This window comes from Oryctolagus cuniculus, chromosome 12, assembly GCF_051225735.1.
Source record: "Oryctolagus cuniculus isolate XC-2025 breed Fujian yellow rabbit chromosome 12, ASM5122573v1, whole genome shotgun sequence".
NCBI lineage: Eukaryota > Metazoa > Chordata > Mammalia > Lagomorpha > Leporidae > Oryctolagus > Oryctolagus cuniculus.
This window is the reverse complement of record NC_142878.1, coordinates 30,705,826-30,729,135: the sequence shown is the minus strand read 5'-3', so window position 1 is coordinate 30,729,135 and position 23,310 is coordinate 30,705,826. Positions and strand designations below refer to the sequence as shown.

General features: G+C 37.8%; 1 protein-coding gene across 8 annotated transcripts in view; it reads right to left on the bottom strand.

Moving 5' to 3' along the window:
* Positions 1-23,310, bottom strand: part of MIS18BP1 (MIS18 binding protein 1) — a 60,886-nt gene that overhangs the window by 16,836 nt on the left and 20,740 nt on the right. For all 8 annotated transcript variants that reach the window (XM_002717974.5, XM_008269549.5, XM_070053709.1 and 5 more), the window contains 7 exons: positions 19,682-19,755; positions 16,500-16,630; positions 13,496-13,583; positions 12,111-12,268; positions 5,758-5,909; positions 4,968-5,049; positions 2,131-2,980 (listed from right to left, as the gene is read on the bottom strand). In XM_002717974.5, the coding sequence (XP_002718020.1) occupies positions 2,131-2,980; positions 4,968-5,049; positions 5,758-5,909; positions 12,111-12,268; positions 13,496-13,583; positions 16,500-16,630; positions 19,682-19,755 (1,535 nt within the window). The remainder of the gene's footprint in view (positions 1-2,130; positions 2,981-4,967; positions 5,050-5,757; positions 5,910-12,110; positions 12,269-13,495; positions 13,584-16,499; positions 16,631-19,681; positions 19,756-23,310) is intronic.

Genomic DNA, 23,310 nt, shown 5'->3' with positions numbered 1-23,310 from the left:
AGAAGCAGTATTAAGAAAAGAGACTGCAGGTAGAATGACTCATTTGGTAACTAATAGGATTTAAAGAAATAAAATCATAGTGACAGAGTTTAAGCCTCTTTGACAGAAGGATTACATTTACAGAAATAGAAATGTCAGCCAAAGTGGGTAGGCATGCAGTTTGTTTTCTGATATATCATGTCAGACTTGTAGGTGAGGTTTATACAGTGACATTCAGCAGGCAAAGGGAAATACAAATCTAAATACAGGAATTCAGGGTGAGAGATTTTTTTTTTAAAAAAAGATTCATTTATTTATTTGAAAGGCAGAGTTACAGAAAGAGAGACAGAAAAAATCTTCCATCTGTTTCTTTACTCCCCAAAGGCTGCCACAGCCAGGGATGCCTAGGCCAAAGCCAGGGACCAGGAGCTTTTTCTGGGTCTCCTAAGCGGGTGCAGTGGCCTAAGTACTTAGACCATCTTCTGCTGCTTTCCCAGGCATATTACCAGGGCGCTAGGTTGGAAGGGAAGCAGACATGACACATATGCTCCTGTGGGATGCTGGCACTGCAAGCAGTGACTTAACCCACTATTTCCAATGTTGCATGGATAGATAGAGATAAACACTTCCTTATCTAGCTTCCTCCTAATGCATTGTGAAAGCAGTGGAAGACAGCACAAGTCTTTGGGCCTCTGCATCCATGTAGGACACCTGGAAGATGCTCCTGGCTTCTAGTTCACCTTAGCACAGACACACTTGACTGTTGTGATCATTTGGGAAGTCACCTAGTAGATGGAAGATCTCTGCCTTTCAAATAAATAATTAAAAAAAAAAAAAAGGCAACTATAGAAATAGGAGAGATTGGGGCGGGCGCTGTGGCATAGTGGGTAAAGCCACCACCTGCGGTGTCAGCATCCCATATGAGTGCCGGTTCAGGTCCTGGCTGCTCCACTTCCGACCCAGCTCTCTGCTATGGCCTGGGAAAGCAGTACAAGATGGTCTGAGTCCTTGGGCCCCTGCACCCACGTGGGAGATCCAGAAGAAGCTCCTGGCTCCTGGCTTTGGATCGGCGCAGCTCCAGCCGTTATGGCCAACTGGGGAGTGAACCAGCAAATGGAAGACCTCTCTCTCTCTGCCTCTCCTTCTCTGTGTAACTCTTTCAAATAAATAAATAAATCTTAAAAAAATAAGAAAATTGTTGCTTCAAATATTAAAAAAAAGAAATAGGAGAGATTAAAATTTGAAGAGTAAAAAGAATACCAAGAGGGGTCAGTGTTGTAGAGCAGTAGGCTAAGTCTCAGACTCTGGCACTGGCATCCCAGATGGATGCTGGTTCAAGTCCCAGGTGCTCCCCTTCCAATCTAGCTCTCTGCTATGGCTTGGGAAAGCAGAGGAAGACGGTCCAAGTGCTCGGGCCCTGGCACTCACATGGGATTCCTGGAAGAAGCTCCTGGCTCCTTGCTTCAGATCGGCCCAGCTCTGGCTGCTGCAGCCATCTGAGGAGTTAACCAGCAGATGGAAGACCTCACCCTGTCTCTCTGTAACTCTGCCTCTCAAATAAATAATTCTTTAAAAGAAAAAAAAAAAAAAAAAAAAAAAAAACACCTCCTTTAAAGCTTTCAGGAAATTGAAAAAAAATCCTATGTCATATTCTCTCCTTTTCAATTACATTTAATAGATCAGTTATACCTACACTAATTCATTTCATCAGTTTATCACCACAGTCTGGCATCAGTCATTTTACAAACAAACATGTAAATAACCAAACATCTCATATATCCACACTCCTTTCTATAACTTCTGTATTTTTTTATTTCCCATCTTTGACAAATTTCTTGTCTTGACCTCCTAGGGTAGTCTTTATCTCTCTACCCTTCCATTTACTATTCATCACTCAACTATGATCTGGTGTCTAATACTACACATACTACTGAAGCTGCTTGTTAAGACTAGTAGCCAATTCCATTTTTTATACTTGATTTAGCAGCAGCAGCAGACTTAGCAAATCATTCCCACACTTTGGAAAAACTCTATGGCATCATTATAGTATCAATAGTCAGAAGTCATTAAATCAGTCCCTTAATGTTTTTATGTCTTTAACTGTTTCGTGGCTGCTCTGTATATTTTTCATGGTCAACTCTAACTACTTACCAATGAAGTTTATGTAATTCGTTCTCATTCCATTCTTCATCTTGAATTGAACCAGTTAAACATTCCAAGGGATATCTTTTAGTCTTCTCAGATCCTGCTGCCTCAATAATTGGAAGCTCATTCCTAACATTGGATTTCTGAAGAGTTTCTTGAGCAGAAGATCTAGCTTTCTTTTTTTTAATAAAAAATTCATTGTCACTTTCATCAGTTTCAGATTCCATAGTTCTTGTGGTGTTGCTTGAGCTTTTTCTAAGGTGAACCACTGTTCCCGTGGTATTTCTTGCTCTGGTTTTATTAACCCCAGCTTTCCTTTTAATTTTGTTTTCTATTTTACTCTCTTCACCTGTCAAATCTGAAAAGGACTGATGCTTGTCAAATGGCATAGCTACTTGATTTTCGGTTTTCTCTAATTTTGATAACAATCTTGTATTCTTCAAGTCCAAGGAGGCCATTTGTTTGCTTTTAGGGCTAGGTATTTTTATTTGCTGGTTGACAGTGAGAAAATCACACTCAATGGACTCTTCCTTGTTATTTTTATGACCCATACTATACTCAAAGATATTTTCTAGAGTCACCGTGGACTTAGTAACAGGACTTACAGTTTCATTTAAGTCTGATTCACTTTCTTTTTGATGCTTTGGCATTGCAAAGTCTGATACTGCTGTAATGGTGGCAGAGGATAGATTATACTTCTTGCATCTTTGTTCTATGGCACTCTTAGATTTAAGTGGTGTTACTAAAATATAAGCTTCTTTCTGATGAACAGTCATGTATTTTCTTTCTTCATTTGAGAAAAACTGTTCCCTTGAGGTTAGAATATCAATGGGTACATTCCATTCTTCAGTTCTTTCTTTAATTTCATGAAATAAAAACAAAGACCAAAATATCAAATTAGCTATGTTAGAGAAAATATTTTCACAAATAAAATATTTTTTCACAAGCTCCACTGTATACATTACTGTCATTAATTTTACCAAAGTACAAGTCTACAAGAAACTGCCACTTCATTGTAAGCCTACTATTTTTTATAAAAACCTGCCAATGACTTCATCAGTCTACTGGTAAACATGTAAGTCCCTCTGCCTGGCCTTTGATACAGTTCCAAACATTCACTGTTCTCAAATCTGAACTATATTTTTGTATCTAGTAACACTACTTGTTGTTTCTCAAATTTTCCTGATTCGCAACTATTCTGTTTACATTACTCTACTTGTGAAATTTTCTACACTCATCTACAAAACCAAATCACTACCTGCTTTGATTCTATTCTCTAACACAAGTAGTCTACAAACTTTGTCCTGATTCCCTCAACTGAATGAAAGCCCTTCTTCAAATTTCTTCCAAAACACTTGGAAATAATGCTGTATTATGATAATGTCATGCATTATAATTGCACACTTGTCTTATCATTCAACTAGATAAGAAAAAAAATCACTATTAGTAAAAATTTATCTTCATGTTTGGTTTTTATGTTGTAGTTATTAGAGCCTTTCGCATATACAGTACCAATAACTATTAAATCAATTCTCTGGTGGTGAACATTTAGGAAAGCTAAGATAACAATTAGGGTCCCTAAAACCTTACTAGGCAAGTAATATATGAAATAAAAGCTGTGCCAAGTAAGAAAACACGGAAATTCTATTTGCATGGTCTACTCTGATTACCCATAGTGGCCATGGAGCCATCATTCTTGCTAAGTCACCCCAAACTCCATGAACCATCATGGGAAAACAGTCACAATAGTACCTAGGATTCTTTATTATACCATGTTGCTAGTTAAATAAAGCAAATCAAATAAACAGAGTTCTCTAATTTGAAACTTCAGAAAGCAGAAGCTAAACTAACATAAATTGTAACTTCAGATAACCTAATTGTAAGTATAATATACGTAAATTGTAAATCATCAAACCAATCATCAAATCATCAGAGTGAAACACTACAACAACGTACAAATATGCCATTGTTTTTAAGACTAGCAAAATGAAAAGACTAATGGATAATACTGAATGTTAGGGAAAAGAGTGTTTCTAAATTACAATTCAAGGAAATGTAATACCAATCAAAGTAAACTAGAAAATTTTACAAGATTTTCACTGGCATTCTTCAAATTATGAGTAAAGTGTTTTCTTTAATTTCTCATGCAAATCCAATTTAGGTTTCAATTAGGAATTTCAAAATTTTATACATTCCAATTTGAAATTTCTATTGGGAATGTTTGTATTCCTACTAGGAATATTTTTAATGAGTTAATTAAGTAATTTGAATAAGGATTCAGTCTACACTGAACCTAATCTATAGGAACTTAGCAGCAGTCTAAGCAATAACACTATCACTTCTAACATCTGATATTCATTTTTACTTCTTTTCATTTATAAGAATTAAAATGGGAAAAAGTGCTACAGAACTGATGGATTTAACTCAACATGAAGTTTTAAATTTGTTAGTATTTAGTGAAGAGGTGGCTTTAATTTTGGTAGGCAGGATTTCAAATAAATCACTGAAAATCTACACACAAAACTAAATTATGGAATTAATTTACCAAAGGAATTCAGTCTAATCATTCTTGTAAGCATATTTAAAATGATGTATTATTTTGTAATCTAAACAAAATTCCTAAGCACTCAGATAAAAGGAGGAAAAATTGTAAGGAATATCCTACTTAAAGTAGATTATTCTGCAAATAATCTTATGTAAAAATAACAAAATCAAACATCTAAAACTACTCAAATAGTTTACCACTAGATAAGAAAATCTACAAAGTAACTTTTATCATATTAAAAACATTCCAAATAGTAACTTCCTATGCATTATTATAAAACTATTAAAGATAATATTACCTTGCTTCTGACTTTCAATTATCCTTTCACGATTTTTCAGTTTCTTTGAAGGCAACTTTTTATTTTTTTTTCCAGCTAATTCCTTCAAAACAAAAGACAGCTTGCTTATAACTAACTAAACATGACCAGAAGCATTTTTACAGTATTTATCAAGCATACAAACTTCAAGATCCTTATAGTTCTAATTTCATTAGTTAGAGGCATTCAGAAACTCATTTGCCAGAGCTTAAGCTTTAGAAGCACATCTGTATATCTATTATCCTACATTATTTCCCTAATTTAATATTTTTCGATTTTTAAAAAAAGATTCATTTATTCCAAAGGCAGAATGACAGAGAGAGAGGGAGAGAAAGAGCTCTTTCCTCTGCAGGTTCACTCCCCGAATGGCCACAAAAGCCAGGAGCCAGGCTGCTTTCCCAGACGAGTTAGCAAGGAGCTGGATTGGAAGTGGAGCAGCTGGGACTTGAACCTGTGCTGTGATATGGCTGGCATAGCGAGCAGCAGCTTAACCCACTGCACCACAATGCTGGTCATGATTCTTTGTGATTTTTAAAGTACTTTTTATATAGTTTATCTAATAAAGTTTTACTCTAAGAGTTAAAACTTTCGTTACTGTTGCTTGTGCTTTTTTCAATGACTGGGAAATACCAAGACATTTTTCTACAGTCTCAAAGATGATGAAAAGTTAATACTTAACAAACAGAATCCATGTCTCGTGATACAGTTCTGAACCTTTTCAGTAGTGCCACATCACCTTACTTACTGTAGACAGTATACAGTAATATCTTACCTGATTAAGTAAGTCATATCCTCCCCCATTTTGAATAGTATTATTTTTTTGGTCATCTTGTATTCTTAATGGTGGTTTATTTTGGCAATTACCATGGCAAATGTTTAATTCTGTAGTTCCTGGCAAACAACTGTGCTTATTATTCTTTAGTTCTGTGATCATAAAAATAGAGATTTTTAATAAATGAAGGAAAGTACTTTTCCAAATTAAAGATTAAATTAGAAAAAATTTGTGTAATCCAATATCATATTTATTCTAATTTGAATATGATATAAAGCAGTTTTATTTGGACAGGATCACTTTGAATAGGACTCTGTTCTGTTCAATTAAAAAATCTCTTTTGTCACATCTAAAGACAGATCAGTAAAGTTAATCTACTTTGTAAATACAAACTTTTCATTCTAACTTTACACCAACTAAATAGAAAGCTAGTAACTATTTCTCTGTATTTCCTCATGCATATGGAATTAAGATTGTTAATTTATGTACTAAAAGGCATAATTAAATTCATGCTAATTAAAAATTTGAACAAAATCAAACTACACAGTACAACAAAAGGTTTATGGAGGGGCTGGCGCTGTGGCACAGTGGGTTAATGCCCTGGCCTGAAGAGCCTGCATCCCATATGGGCACAGGTTCGAGACCCGGCTGTTCCATTTCCAATCTAGCTCTCAGCTCTGGCCTGGGAAAGCAGGTAGAAGATGGCCCAAGTCCTTGGGCCCCTGCACCCACCTGGGAGACTTGGAAGAAGCTCCTGGCTCCTGGCTTTGGATTGGCACAGCTCCGGCTGTTGTGGCCAGTTGGGAAATGAAACAGCAGATGGAAGACCTCTCTCTCACTCTCTCTCTTTGTGTAACTCTTTCAAATAAATAAATCTTTAAAAAAAAAAAAAAAAAAGGTTTGTGGAAACTAACTATACATTACGAAAAAACTATAGATTTCAAAAATGTTTTTGCAAAAATAATCTTAATTCCATTTTCCATGGACTTTTTGTAGTTTCCTGTACATTGCAGGAAGTATTGTTTTATTTTTTCTAATGTTTTTATTTTTTTTTTTTTTAAAGAGTTAGAGAAGGAAGAGACAGAGATATTGCATTGGCTGGTTGACTCCTCAGATGGTCCCAACAGCCAGTGCTGGACCAAGCTGAAGTCAGGAGCCAGGAACTACATCCAGGTCTGCCATATGGGTGGCAGAGACCCAGACACTTGGGCCATTGACTGCTGCTGCTTTCCCTAGGCCATCAACAGGGAGATGGATTGGAAGCAGAGCAGCCAGGACAGGAACCAGTGCTCATATGAGATATCAGCATTGTAGACAGTAGGCTTTACCCACTTTACAACACTGGGCCCTGGGGAAGTTTAAATTTACTCTTCCCTCTGAAGATTCAGTAAGTTCCCCCCCTGAAATCAATTGACAATAGGTTAACAGAAAAAAACTGTTATTAAATGGCTAAACGCAGAAGCCATTGTCATACAGTATGAGACTCAAAAGGAGGGATAGACAGTTGAAACTTACACAGAGCTGAACAAAGTTAGGATAAGGGCATGGAGGCTTGAGTTTCTGTGGGGAAGGATGTGGCAGCATGGGTTGTTTTGTCTTGTTATATGCTCAACAAATGATTATTGAGCTGAAATTTAAGAAGACTCACAACCAGCCTAAAGACTATTTTGTTATTCTTTTTTCTGTATTTATCTGAGGACCCAGCCAACTTTAAATTTCTGTGCTTTTTACTGTTTAAATTACGTTTGATTTTTTTTTTCAAGATTTATTTATTTATCTGAAAGCAGAGTTACAGAGGCAGAGAGAGAGAAAGTTCTTCCATCCACTGGTTCACTCTCCAGGTGACTCCAATAGCCGGAGCTGTACTGATCCAAAGCCAAGAACCAGGAGCTTTTTCTGGGTCTCCCATGCAGGTGCAGGGGCACAAGCACTTGTACTGCTTAGCACTTTTTGTTGTTGTTGTTGTTTAAAGACTTATTTATTTATTTGAAAGTGAGAGTTACACAGAGAGAGAAGGTGAGACAGAGAGGGAGAGAGAGGTCTTCTATCCGCTGGGTCACTCCCCAATTGGCTGTAATGGCTGGAGCTGTGCCGATCCAAAGCCGGGAGCCAAGAGCTTCCTCTGGATCTCCCATATGGGTGCAGGGGCCCAAGGACTTGGGCCATCTTGTACTGCTTTCCGAGGCCATAGCAGAGAGTTGCATCGTAAATGGAGCAGCTGGGACTTGAACCGGAACCCATATGGGATGCCAGCACTGCAGACTGGGGCTTCAACCCGCTGTGCCACAGTGCTGGTCCCCTTGTTATCCTTCTTAGAAGATATACAATGGACAGTCCTGATCTTGAGAATATTATTGTATACTGAAGGAAGTTGATATTATAATAAATTATTTATAACATACTCTGATAAGGTTAGTAACACACACACAGCAATATAATGATATACAGGATATAATGCTAAATATAGACAACTATCTTTTAGGTAAATCATTAACACACACACACACACACACACACACCATCTTCAACTGTCATGCCCTGGAATCTTTATAAGAGTTTAGTGTTAAGATGTAGTTTTCTTTAAAAAAAAAAAAAAAAGATTTATTTATTTATTTATTTTTGACAGACAGAGTGGACAGTGAGAGAGAGAGACAGAGAGAAAGGTCTTCCTTTGCCATTGGTTCACCCTCCAATGGCCGCCGTGCTGTGGCCAGCGCACCGCGCTGATCCGAAGCCAGGAGCCAGGTACTTCTCCTGGTCTCCCATGGGGTGCAGGGCCCAAGCACTTGGGCCATCCTCCACTGCACTCCCAGGCCACAACAGAGAGCTGGCCTGGAAGAGGAGCAACCGGGACAGAATCCGGCGCCCCGACCGGGACTAGAACCCGGTGTGCCGGTGCCGCAAGGCAGAGGATTAGCCTAGTGAGCTGCGGCGCCGGCCTAAGATGTAGTTTTCTTTCATTTTAACTGTCTCCGTGGAATCTGCAATGATAATAAAAATAACAGCACCAACTACCTCCACTCAAAATAACTCATGATAGGAAGATACTCACTAACAATATAAAATTAAGATGTGGAGCAGCAATTTGGCCTAACAGGTAAGACACCAGCTAGGATGCCAGCATCCCATAAAGAATGCCTGGATTTGGGGTTAGTGCTGTGATGTAATCTTAGGCCTCCACCTGCGGTGCTGGCATCCTATATGGGTGCCAGTTTGTGTCCTGGCTGCTCCTCTTCAGATCCAGCTCTCTGCTAATGGCCTGGGAAAGCACTGGAAAATGGGTCAAGTGCTTGGACCCCTGAACCTACATGGGAGACCCAGAAGAAGTGGCACCAGATTGCCCTGGTTCCAGCTGTTGTAGCCATTTGGGGAGTGAACCAGCGTAAGATAAGTCTTAAAAAAAAAAAAAAATGCCTGGGTTTGAGTCCAGGCTTCATTTTGCATTCCAACTTCCTGTAAATAAGTACCCTGGAAGATAGCAGCAGGTAATTGCTTAAGTAGTTGGGTTCTTGCTGCTCACATATGAGATCTGGATTGAGTTCAGCTCGAATCCCTAAAAAATGCTGCTGTAAATGAAGGCAGGAGGTAGGGGTTGGGTTTAGATCTAAGACTAAAGAAGAATAACAAATGACTGAGATTACTTTCAGGAATTCATTGATTTAGGAATAAAGAAGTAGACAGCATATGCTACAGACCTTGGATTCCAGGATATTCAAGGTGGTCTGGCAACGACAATAAGCAATCTGGTCAATTTAGGGGGAATAGGATGACTTTTGATGAAATAAGGATAGATTCAAAACAAATAGGGCCTAAGTGAATTTTTGTTAACTCTGGGCAAGCAGTCTTTACATACTAAGTTATTTCTCTGTACCAGAAGAAATAAGCAAAAAATTTTTTATTGGGATTGGAGGGGGCTTCAAATGGGGTCTGGGAGAAGTTACAGTGAGATATAGATAAACTTACATCCAGTAAGGTTTCCTGTTTCTGGCAGAAACAATTCTGAGTTCTTTATTAAGTTCTGTAAAGCTTTTAGTTACAAAGTCAGAGTAAAATTGACAGAAATGCAGATAACAGATTATAATAACTTTTACTTACCTATGTTACTTAGGTTTGTAAATTAATGTTCATACATTTTAGGAGTAGAGGTAGTACATGAGGCAGAATACAGTGCTAGCATCTGACACAGGACAGTTCTGTCAGCTACCTTTATAACAACTGTCATTCAAAACAACATGCTATCTCCTCAATGAATGAAAACTAGTTTTGTCTATTATGAGGAATGAAATTTGGTACAGAAATATATGTATGGTTTACTAAGGATTTTAGGTAGGTTAGCAGCGTAAATACCTTGGGACTAGGAAATTCAAAGAATAATCTTTTACTGACACATTTATCAGTGTTCTTTAGTATTACAAAACAAAGTACTCTGATGTGGGACGTGGACATCCTAACCACGAGGTTGAATGTCTGCTTCTAAAAGGCTTATTATTTTTTAAAACTTATTATTGTTTTTTGGGAAGCAGATACACACAGAGACAGAGAGAAGGAATTGCCCCTAACAGCTAAGGCTGGGCCAGGGCCAGAGTCAGGAGCCGGGAATGCAACCCAGGTCTCCAACATGGATGCCAAGAATTCAGTTACTTGAGACATCCCCACTACTTTCCTGGGTCTGCACTGATGGGAAGCTGGAGTCAGGTGCCATAGCTAGGATTTTTTTTTAAAAGCTTTTATTTAATGAATGCAAATTTTATAGGTACAACTTTAGGAATATAGTAGTTCTTCTCCCCATACTCCTCTGCCACCCCCACTCCCATCCCACTTCCTACTAACTCTCCCATCCCATTCTTCATTAAGATTCATTTTTAATTAACTTTATGTACCGAAGACCAACTCTATACTAAGTAAAGATTTCAACAGTTTGCACCCACATACACACACAACGTACAAAGTACTGTTTGAGAACAAGTTTTGCAGTTAATTCTCATAGTGTAACTCATTAAGGGCAGAGGTCCTACATGGGGAGTAAGTACAGTGATTTCTATTGTTAATTTAACAATTAACACTCTAATTTATGATGTCAATGATCACCCAAGGCTCTTGCCATGAGCTGCCAAGGCTATGGAAGCCTTTTGTGACCACAAACTCCATCACCATTTAGACAAGGCCATAAGCAAAGTGGAAGTTCTCTCCTCCCTTCAGAGAAAAGTACATCCTTCTTCGATGGCTCCTTCTTTCCACTGGGGTCTCACTCACAGAGATCCTTCATATAGGATATTTTTTGCCAGTGTCTTGGCTTTCCCTGCCTGAAATGCTCTCATGGGCTTTTCAGCTACATCCAAATGCCTTAAGGACTGATTCTGAGGTCAGAGTGTTACTTAAAGCAATTGTCACTCTATGAGTCTGCTGTGTGGACTGCTTCCCATGTTGGACATTCCTTCCTTTATAATTCTATTATTATTACCAGGCATTTGATACTATTTATATGATCTCTTTAACACTTAATCCTATCTATATGTTCACTTTAACACTTAATATGATCACTTTAACAATTAAGATGGCATTTTTACCACCAATTTTAATGGGATTTGGAGACCCGTGACAACTTTTTAAACTGTACCCTTAGAAGTAAGTCCATGGGAATGTATGCAGAACTACAGCTTTACAGTTACGAACTTCCTTCTCCCTCTTATTCTCCCTCTCGTTTTTTACGGAGATCTATTTTCAATTGACTTTATATACATATGATTAACTTTATGTTAAGTAAAGAGTTCAACATATAGTATGAAAAAGAGAAAAAATATTAAAAAAAAATAAAAACCTGTTCTTCAACAGTCAAGACGAGGGCTATTCAAGTCATTGCTTCTCAAAAGTGTCAATTTCACTTCTACAGCTTTCGTTTAGGTGCACTATTAGTTCTCACAGATCAGGGAGAACATATAGTATTTGTCCCTTTAGGATTGGCTTATTTCACTAAGTATGAAGTTTTTCAGATTGCTCTATTTTGTTGCAAATGACTGGATTTCATTTCCTTACTGCTATGTAGAATTCTATAGTGTACATATCCCATAATTTCTTTATCCAGTCAGAGCTAGGACTTAAACCTAAGTACTCCTTTATGGGACATGGGTACCTTAACTGCTAAACATCTGTTCCCAAAAAGTATATTTAATGAAATAAACTTAATTTTGATCTCAATTAATCTATAATGCAATTAGTTTTCCTTAGTACTGAAAAATCAAGAATTCTAAGATTATATAAAGTCAAAGAACACAATAAATTATAAATAATAAATAATGTAAAACATATGTCAAAACTTACCTCTATACCAACAAAGAAGAAAAGACTAAACATACCTGAGTTACCACAATCAAGGTTGTAAGTGTTGCTGGCCCTTTGGAGGACAGATGTTTGTTTTTCTCCTCTATCATTTTTCACTGATTTTCTTATGTCAGAAACAAATCTTCCAATTTTCTGTTTTTGTCTGGCCTTTTCCCTGTTCTTTTCACCAGCCCTAAAAACAACTATTATTATTTTCCCTCTAATATTTGTTCTTAAAAGCCAAAAACCTAAATCCACAAATAAACAAATAAAACTATTTTAGGCAAAGAGTGGCTTTAACATTACATTTTTGTTGTATTTGAATGACAGAGAGAGAGAGAAAGAGAGAGAGAGAGAAACAAAAAACAGTGATCTCCCTTCTGCCCACAAAAGCCAGGGCTGGGCCAAGCAGCTGGGAACTCAGTATGGGTCTCTACATATGTGGCAGGGACCCAACTACTCGAGCCATCACCTGCTGTTTCTCAGGATGTGCATGAGCAGGAAGTTGGGATGGGAAGCAGATCCAACTTGAACCCAGGCACTGCAACATAGGATGCAGACATCCTAAGAGGTGAACTACCAGGCTGAATACTTGCCCCTAATCTTACATTTTTAAGCCCTCATGGTTTCCAACCCCTCTTCCATGAACTCAAGTATAAAATATTAAGTCAAAGGACTCAAATATAAACTCCTAAGTGCTTTCTACTCTATGCTATTATAATTACTACTTAAACTGATATTATTAGAAAACTACAGGACAAATTCTGCCATTTGCCTGTTTTGTAAATAAAATGTATTCAATCATAGCCATGCTCATTCAATTACATACCATCCATGGCTGCTTTTATACTATAAAAGCAAAGACAGCAGAGACAACACACCCAAAAAAATACTTATTATCCGACCCTTTACAAAAAACATTGAAAACCATCATTATAGATTATATCATTGCAGTGATTAACTTTAAAAGTCTCTTATCAACTCCTTCAGGGCAAGAATTAATCAAATTCTTTGTTTTTCCCAAAATTGCTTATAATATCTGCTACGTAGCCTATACTCAATAACTACTGACAACGAATGACCATGAAAAAGGATAAAGAACTTTAGCAAATTAACACTACACGTCTCTTAAATGGTGGGTAATTGAGCATGACTTCTTGAAACATCTCAAGTTTCATTTGCCTTCTATTCTTACTTAAGATGACAGAAATTCTAGTCAAGTGTTATTGCTTCTGAAATTATTTAAAGATAAATGACACCATCAAAACTGCTACTTCCAAAAATAAGTATCAGAAAATAAAAGCACTTTAAATAAGTACATAATTGTAAAAGCTCATTACATTTTATAACTAAAATAGATGCATTTTATTGAAATGTAAATCATACTTCAATAGTTAATTTTAAAAATTTAATACTTCACCTTAACTGTTTCAGAAAATTGTCAATATGCTCTTTCCAATTTTGTGGAAATCCAAACATAAATTTTCTTATGAGATAATTTGGATACCCTGTTTCAAGATAAATAAGCAAACAAAAATTATCAAAAAGCTCAGAATTTTAAGAGATGTAATTTATTAAATCATTCAAGAAACATGTACTTTTTGCTTACTAACTGCCAGGCACTGTTATTGATAATGACAATTCAACAGTTAATAAAGCAGACAAATTCCCTTACAGTATAAAAGAAAAAGCAAATCAATAAATATCTTATTTATCAGATGGTACTACAGGAAAGGTGGATTATGGACATCAGTATGTTAGTGGGGCAGAAGAGAGGCAGATAGCAACTTAAGGAGTCAGGAAAGTCCTCATTGGAACAGTATAATATGAACAAATTCCTGAAGATCATGAAAGAGTGGGCCTTGAAGGATATAGGGTTAAGATACTAGAAACAGGGGATGGTATTGTGAAATAGTGGTTAAAATTGCCACCTGCAATGATAGCATCCTGTATGGGCTCCAGTTTAGGTCTCAGTTGCTCTACTTACAATCCAGCTCCCTGCTACTGGTCTGGGAAAAGCAACAGGAGGTGGCCCAAGTGTTTGGGCCTCTGCCATCCAAGTGGAAGACCCAGATGAAGCTCCTGGCTTCAGCCTGGCTCAGTCCCAGCTGTTGTCATTTGGAGAGTGAACTAGTGGTTAGCAGATCTCTCTGTCTCTCCCTCTTTCTGTAACTTTTTATTTATTTGAGAGACAGAGTTACAGAGAGGGAGAGACACAGAAGTCTTCCATCCATTGGTTCACTCCCCAAATGGCCACAACAGCTAGAACTGAGCCAGTCCAAAAAGCCAGGAGCTTCTTCTGGGTCTCCCACAGAGGAGCAGAGGCCTAAGCACTTGGGCCATCTTTCACTGCTTTCCCAGGCCGTTAGCAGAGATCTGGGACTCGAATTTATGCCCACATGGGATGCCGGCGCTGCAGGTAGAAGCCTAACCTACTTTGCCACAGTGCTGGCCCCAATATATAAAGCTTTAAAAAACAAACAATTGTGAACAGAAATTGATCACTGGGACTAGTGAGATGGCACTGGTACATGCCACCTTGATGGGACTGAATTGGAATCCCCTGGTATGTTTCTAACTCTACCGTTTGAGGTAAGTCAGCTTGAGCATGTCCCGAATTGCACATCTCTTCCCTCTCTTATTCCCACTCTTACATTTAACAGCGGAGAAACTGAGGATTTAAAAATTCCTCCAAGGATTTTGGCACAGTACTGAAAGGTAAGGAAGACTCTAAGCAGATTTAAGTGAGATCTGATTTAGATTTTGAGATGCCTATAGTTTTCCAAAAGAGATGTCCAATTAGCAGATGGAAAATGAGTTGGGTGGTTATGACAAGTCTCGATTTGTGATATATGTTTTGAATATGTAATCATGTAGATGATATTTAAAGTCTAATAGGAATCAGTACAGCACTGAATATAGAAAAATCCTAAATTATTCCATTATTTAGAGATAAAGAAACCTAAACAAAGAAACTAATGAAGGACAGAGAAGTAAAATAGGGTATATTAGAAACCAAAAAAAGTATTTCAAAGAGGCAAGTGAATTAATTAATTATAATAAATGTGTACTAGTTTTAGTAATATGGAGAATGACTTTGATACAAGCTGTTTCAGTAAAGAATTAAGGTTTAAGGTATTGCAAAAGTGAGTTCAAGAAAAAAATGACAAAAGCCTCGGGTGATCACTGATGTTATAAATAAGAGTATCGACTGTTAACAGGAGACACTGTGCACTTGCTCCACATGTAGGACCTCTGTCCTTAATGAGTTGTACTATGAGAATTAACAGTAAAACTTCAAACAGTACGTTATACTTTGTGTGTCTGTGTGCAAACAGTTGAAATCTTAGGATAGAGTTGGTTTTCTGTATATAAAAATAATTAAAAATGAATCTTAATGAAGAATAGGATGGGAGAGGGAGGAGATGGGATGGTTTGGGGGTGGGATAGCAGGTATAGAGGGAAGAATCGCTATATTCCAAAAGCCTTACCTATGAAATTTATATTTATTAAATAAAAGCTTTCTAAAACAAATTGGAAAAAAAAGAAAATGGGAATGAATTTGAGAAATTTCGATATAGTAAATATAGACAAATCTCATGTTGCTATAATTTATAGCAATAATGGCTGAAAGCAATATGATTTTTAAGAGGATTTTTGTTTTATTTTTTGAAATGAGAACAGAGAATTACTAGATTGATGTCTTTGAGTGAAAATGAGAAAACTGGATCTAATACACAAATGGAGAGACTGACATAGACAAGATCATGGATCATTTGTTCACAATAAAAGCTGATACAGATATAAACAGGTGAGTAAAAGTGGTGGAGAAATTCTCTTCTGATTATTCTTATTGCTCAGGTATTCTCCTTTTACCACACCCTCCTATCCAAGAGTATGATAGAGGCATTAAAAATTTCCAAAAAATTTTAACTAGTCATCAGGGAAGATAAGAGAGTTAAACTGAATAGGGAAATATGGTAGGATACCAAGTAGCACCATGGTAACACCAAGGGGTAACGCTAAGTTGGTAATGATAAATTAAAGGTAAATTATTTGGGTGTGTTTTTCTCCAGCTAAAATCAGCAGGATGCAAGGAAAAGAGAGCAAATTAGATCACACAAGGACTGGGGTTGTGCCAGGTAGGATCAACAAAGAGAAGAACAAGGGAATTAAAATATATTCACATAAAAACTTTCTTTACAAATAAGTAGTATTTCACTTGAGTTTTCTAAATCACAAAATTTATTTATAATGTCAGTAACAATGATAACATCAGAGAAAACTGATCAACCCATAGTTTTTACCTGTTTTCAATTGTTTTAGTTTTTTAAAATACTTAGCTAAAAATTTAAAAATGTCTATTTTCATTAGAACACGTTACACAGACTAAAATAATTTATCAACTAATGATGGTCATTTACCTGCTTCTTTCATGGAAATCCGGTCTATTATTCCTTTTAATATATAAATGTTGCCTGATATAGTCTTGAGTTCATTGTGCTTAATCCGCTCTATAATTACATTACTGTGCCAATACACATTGGTGATATCTCTAGGAGAAAAAGATAGCCTAGTTAAAACCACACTTTACCAGTAGTCACAATTTGTACATATATGTATACAAATATATAACAAAGCAATTTTGCACGGTAGCCACAGCAACACTAATATGAATATTTTTAAAGATTTTTTATTTATTTATTTGACAGGTAGAGTTACAGACAGTGAGTGAGAGAGACAGAGAGAAAGGTCTCCCTTCTGTTGGTTCATTCCTCAAATGGCCACAATGGTCGGAGCTGCGCTGATCCGAAGCCAGGAGCCAGGTGCTTCTTCCTTTGTCTCCCACTCTCTGTAACTTTACCTCTCAAATAAATAAATAAAACCTTTTAAAAAAGAGAGAGAGAGAGAGAGAGAAAGAGAGAAACTTCCAACTGCTGGTTCATTCTCCAAATGGCTGCATCAGCTGGGGCTGGCCCAGGACAAAGCTAGGAGCTCAGAGCTTCTTCCAGGTCCTCCACATGGGCACAGAGGTCCAAGCATTTGGGCCATCTTCTGCTACTTTCCCAGGCATAATAGCAAGAAGCTGGATTGGAAGTGGAGCAGCCAGATCTTAAACCAGTACCAATACAGGATGCTGGCATTGCAGGCGAAGACTTAACCTGCCGTGCTACAACATCAGTCCCTACTTGTTATTTTTTTTTTTTTAAGGTTTATTTATTTGAAAGGCCGAGTTAGAGAGAGAGAGGCAGAGGCAGAAAGAGAGAAAGAGAGAGAGAGTGTCTTCCTTTAGCTTGTTCATTCCCCAAATGGCTGCAATGGCTGGGGTTGGGCTTATCTGAAGCCAGAAGCTTCTTCTGGGTCTCCCATGTGGCTGCAGGGGACCAAGAACTTGGGCCATCTTCTACTGCTTTCCCAGGCCATAGCAGAGAGCTGGATTGAAAGTGGAGCAGCCAGAACTCAAACTGGCACCCATATGGGATGCTGGCACTGTAGGCCGTGGCTTTACCTGTTCCGCCACAGCACCAGCTTCTATAGATGTCCCAGATGTAATAAAACACAGTATCAAATCACTGAACTATTATGTACTCTTCAAATTTCTAAATTAAATCTAAGAATATAAAATAGAAAGAATATGAAGATCTACTAGACAACTGCTGGATCAAATAACAAATTAATAAACAGTGATTATAATAAATAAGGAAGCTAAGTTCCTTTAATTTGACCAAATGAGATTAAACTCATACATTATACCTTACAATATTACTTCTCTTCCACTCTTTTCTGCTTTAGCAGACATTTAAATAATACTCTAAAAGCACTGTTCTCTAATGTTACAAATATGAATTCATTTAATCTTCAATACAATCCATATGTATGTAACTTTTTTTTTAAAAGTTTATTTTTTTGAAAGGCCAAGTTACAGAGAGGCAGAGAGAGAGAGGTCTTCCATCTGCTGGTTCACTCCTCAGATGGCTGCAATGTTTGGAGCTGTGCCGATCTGAGGCAGGAGCCCTAAGATTCTTCCAGGTCTCCCATGCAGGTGCAGGGGGCCTAAAAACTTGGGCCATCTTCTACTGCTTTCCCAGGCCATAGCAGAGAGCAAAACTGGAAGTGGAGCAGCTAGGACTTGAACCAGTGCCATATGGGATGCCAGCACTGCAGGAAGCAGCTTTACCTGCTATGCCACAGCGCTGGCCCTAATAATACTGTTATCATCATGGTACAGATGAAGAAACTGAGGCTGAAATAGGGTAAGTAATTTGCCCAAGTGATATAGGTAATAAGTGGCAATAATGGAGTGCATACAAAGGGAATCTACAATGCAAATTGGATATTAAGGAAACGGGCATGGGAGCTGGCACTGTGGCATACTGGGTTAAGCCACCACCTGCGACACTGGTTGGATTGTGTCCTGGTCTGATCCCACTTCTGATTCAGCTCTCTGATAGTAGCTGGGAAAAGAAACGGAAGATGGTCCAAGTGTTTGGACCTCTGCCACCCATGTGGGGGACCTGGCTCCCAGCTTCAGCCTGGCCCACTGCTTGCTGTTGCAGTGAACCAACAGATGGAATATCTCTCTTTCTCTTCCTAGCTCTCTTTCAAATAAATAAATATTTTTCAAAAAAAAGAAATGGGTACAAGGCAAGCATAAAGAGTGGACAGAAAAGATTTTTATATACTCAACTTATAAACTTCCATGTAAGTAATTTAAATGGTTTTATCTTATGTTATTATAACTTTTTTAACACTGAGAAATTGGCCGAAGAATAGGAAATGTTGCTAATAGAATAACAACACTAGGCCACTTAGCTGATGATGCTCTCACTTAGGGAAAACCAGAAAGTGCCAATGATTACTTAATACATAGTTGTAAGGCAAAGATTTAAATAATTTTGATTTTTGGGGCCAGAGCTGTGGCATAGTAGGTTAAGTTTTTGCCTGGGTGTCTGCATCCCATATGGATGCCGGTTCAAGTCCTGGCTGCTCTACTTCCAATCCAGCTCCCTGCTAATGGCCTGGGAAAGCAGCAGATGGCTCAGGTGCTTGGGACCCAGCACCCATGTGGGAGACCAGGAACAAGCTACTGTCTCCTGGCTTTGGATTGGCACAGCTCCAGCTGTTGCAGTCATTTGGGGAGTGAACCAACAGATGGAAGAACAAACTCTGTCTTTAACGCTGTCTGTAATTCTGTCTCTCAGATAAATAAATAACTTTAAAAAAATAATAATTTTGATTCCTTTTCTGGATCAGTAATTTAAAAATCTGGTTGTCTTGATTTAGATGTGAGAATATGAACTGAAATACATGTAGCAAATATTAACTGATTACATGCAATTAGGCAGATAATACCAGTCTACTTATTAGCACTTCAGGAAAAAAAGATGCAGTATACAAATTTGAGCTTTCAATATCTAAACAATAACAGGCAAATACAAGAAAGCTGGTACAGTCAACATGGCAATGATCTACATATATTCATTTTACTTTTTTGTCTAAGTTTATAACCTTATTAAAGTCTTTGTTTTATAGGAAGATGCTTTTACACTCTCGCACGAAATGATGTTAAGTTTTTATTAAACAATATATGAAATGCTATACTTACATCAATTTTCCTTCTACACATATAGCAGTATTATTATTGATGACTTTAATCATCCATTCTTGCAGCTGGATTACCTAATTAAGCATAAAACAAAGTATTTCAGTATTACTTATAGTATTAGCATTATAAAAATAATTTGCACTGAATTAAAAAACTCATCTAAGTAATTCAAGTGACTCCTTAGTGCCCATTATGTAACAATCACATTCTGTTTTGAGTAGCAATAGATAACAATCATGTATAATCAAACTAACAAGATAAAGAGACTGAACTGACAAGCTAACTATACTTCAGGTATTTTCATATCAAATATCTCAACACTGGAAAAAAATCATTTACAATTCCAAGGTATATATTATGACACAAGTCCTAAGGTAAATATTTGGCCTAGCAGTTAAGACACCTATGTCTCATATTGGAGTGCCTAGTTCAGTTCCCAGCTCTAGCTCCTAAATCCAGCTTCTAGGTGATGAAGACCCTGTGAGGTAACTTATCATAGCTGGTGGGGATCCTAGAGTGAATTCCTGGTTCCTGGCTTTGGCCCCAGTCTAGCCCTGATCATTGCAGACATTTAGGAAGTGAGTCAAAAAATAGAAGCCCTTTGTCTCTGCCTCTCAAAATTAATTATATATTTTTTTAAAGTAAACACCAAGCCCTGCAAAACACCCAGGAACTTAGAAAAAAGAGTCAATTATATCATACACTATTATACTTGCCCCCCAAATTAATTTTTCGTAAAGCTGATTTAGAGCTGCATTTCAACATTCTATAAAGTATATAAGTGACTGTTAAATCTGTATTTCATGGCATTCTACTCCACAGCAAACATCTGATTACCTCTAAAACCTCCCTATTTCAAAACAAGCAAAATATCTTTAAAAAAGAAAACTTTTTAATGACATTTGTATAGAAAGTTTATATTTTATATGAAGATTGACTTACTTTGGATGAGAAATAAAGCCAAATTAATGGAATAACCAATTTGAGCAGCCATTTACTTTATCCAAGTATATATAAACACAAATTGTACAGCTGTAGTTTTATACTGAGCCAGGAAAGATACTAAAATGAGGAAGTGGTCTTTGTTACTGCACTTCTCAATAATGTTGATTTAAAAATTATAGGTAAGATTTTGGGAAAAGGCAGTAAATAACACTCCTTTTTTTGGTCATACTTCCTACATTTGGAACTGAGATACATCAAAGCACCAGTAAAATGGAGATATTAAAATAAAAACTAACACTAGGCAGTGCTGCAAGTACCTTAGATGCACTGACTCATATTATCTTCCTAACACCAGGATTTATTTATTTATTTATTTGAAAGGCAGAGTTAGAGAGAAAGAGAGAGGGGGAGACAGAGAGATCTTCCATCCACTGTTTCACTCCCCAAATGGCTGCAACGGCTGGAGGTAGGCCAATCCAAAGCCAGGAGCCAGGAGCTTCTTCCAGTTCTCCTGTGTGGGTGTAGGGATCTCAAAGACTTGGACCGTCTTCTGCTGCTTTCTCAGACACATTTTTTAGCAAGGAGCTGGACGGGAAGTGGAGCAGCAAGAACTAGAACCAGTGCACATATGGGATGCCAGTGTTGCAGGTGGTGGCTTTACCCACTACACCACAATGTTGGCTTCTGTTACCTTCATTTAACAGATAAGTAAACTGAAAAGTTAAAATATAACTTGCCCATTTCCCACACAGCTACTTAGTGGATGAGTTATAAATCTGAGAGTATAAGCTATAGGGTACTGTATATTATACTGCATATTCAAAGTATCAAAATATTAATTATTCATTCAACAAACAAATGCTATGGTCCACCATGTTTACATGCTAATGGGAATGACCCAGAAGAAAGGAAAAAATGGAAGAGAGAATTCCAAGAACAATGTCCTCTAGGTGATAAGAGGAAATGAATGGTCCTGAAAAGGGGAAAAGGGTTGGCACCATGGCACAGAGGGTTGAACTTCTGCCTGCAAGACAGCATCCCATTTGGGGTGCTAGTTCAAGTCCCAGCTGCTCTGCTTCTGGTCCAAACTCCCTGCTAATGTGCCTGGGAAGGCAGCAGAAGATGGCCCAAGTACTTGGGCCTTTTACCCATGTGGGAGACCCATGTGAAGTTTTAGGTTCGTGGCTTCATGATGGCCCAGCCCCGGCCACTGTGGCTATTTGGGGAGTGAAATGCCACTCTTTCAAATGAAACTAAAATCTTAAAAAAAAAAAAAGAAAAAGAAAAAGAAAAAGGTTTTAAGTGCCTCTTTCCAAAAAAGGGGTGGTGGTGGAGGAATGTGATTGTAATCTGTTCATCTATTTTAATAGGAAGAAAAACAGAATATGTGGACATAGTAGTAGGAATATTGGTAGATTAGTAATGGGATTGAGATCTTTTTTAAAAAAGATTTATTTTTATTTATTTGAAAGGCAGAGTTAAAGAGAGGGGGAGAAAGCGAGAGACAGACAGACAAAGAGAGGGAGACAGAGAGAGATATCTTCCAACTGATGGTTCACTACCCAAATGGCAACAACATTGAAGGCTGGACCAGACTGAAGCTAGGAGCCAGGAGTATCTTCAGGGTATGGGGGCCCAATGACTTGGGCCATCCTCGGCTGCCTTCCCAGGTACATTAGCAGGGAGCTGGACCAGAAATGGAACAGCTGGGATCCGAACAGGCGTCATTATGGGATGCCAGCATCACAAGCAACAGCTTTACCTGCTATAACACAATGCCAGCCCCTTGAGGTTTTCAATGAATTGAGAATGAGAAGAGAAGAAGCTTAGAGGTCTCAGGAGAGAAAAAATATTAAGTACTCTTCTGAAAAAGTCAGAATGGTCAAATGATATATAATAAGACTAACGAGCAATATTGAGAGGCCACTTAAGTAAGATGTGCAGTCAAGTTTAAAATGAGACCAGTCAGCACGACTGTTTTTTTTTTTTTGGAAGGCAGTTACAGACAGAGAAGGATGGAGAAACAGAGAGAGAAAGAGATGGATCTTCCATCTGCTGGTTCACTCCCTAAATGGTCACAATGGCCAGGGCTGGGTCAAGCTAATGTAAGGAGACCAGAGCTTCTTCCATGTCTCCCAAGTGGGTAGCAGGGCCCCAAGCACTTGGGCCATCTTTCACTGCTTTCCCAGGAGCATTAGCAGGGAGCTGGATAGAAAGTAGAGCAGGTGGGTCTTGAACCGGGCCATATGGGATACTGATATGGCAGGCAGAGGTTTAATCTGCTATACAACAACGTCAGTCCCAGCACAACAGTATTTTGCTCCAGCCACGTTCAGCTCTCTAGCACAGGCACACAGCAAAAGAAGAGTTTAAATTAAATCATGGTTAGGACTTTTTTGGTTGAGAACAGAAAGAGAGAATTGAGAGTTAAAACCTATAGTAGTTATAACAAATCACAGAATAGACATATGGTAAAGAGAGAAATGAGATCATGTCAGAGTTGATGGATGGAAGTCTACCTTAATGGAGGTCAGAGTACTGATATTGAGAGATGGAAGAAGACAGGAGTCAGTAGTGAAGAATAGGATGCTTAAAACTTCGGTACATGTACTGGTAAAAACAAGGTATGGGCATGACCGGTATGGAAGGTAAAGGTAGGAGAAAAGTCAGTAAAGAGGAAGAAA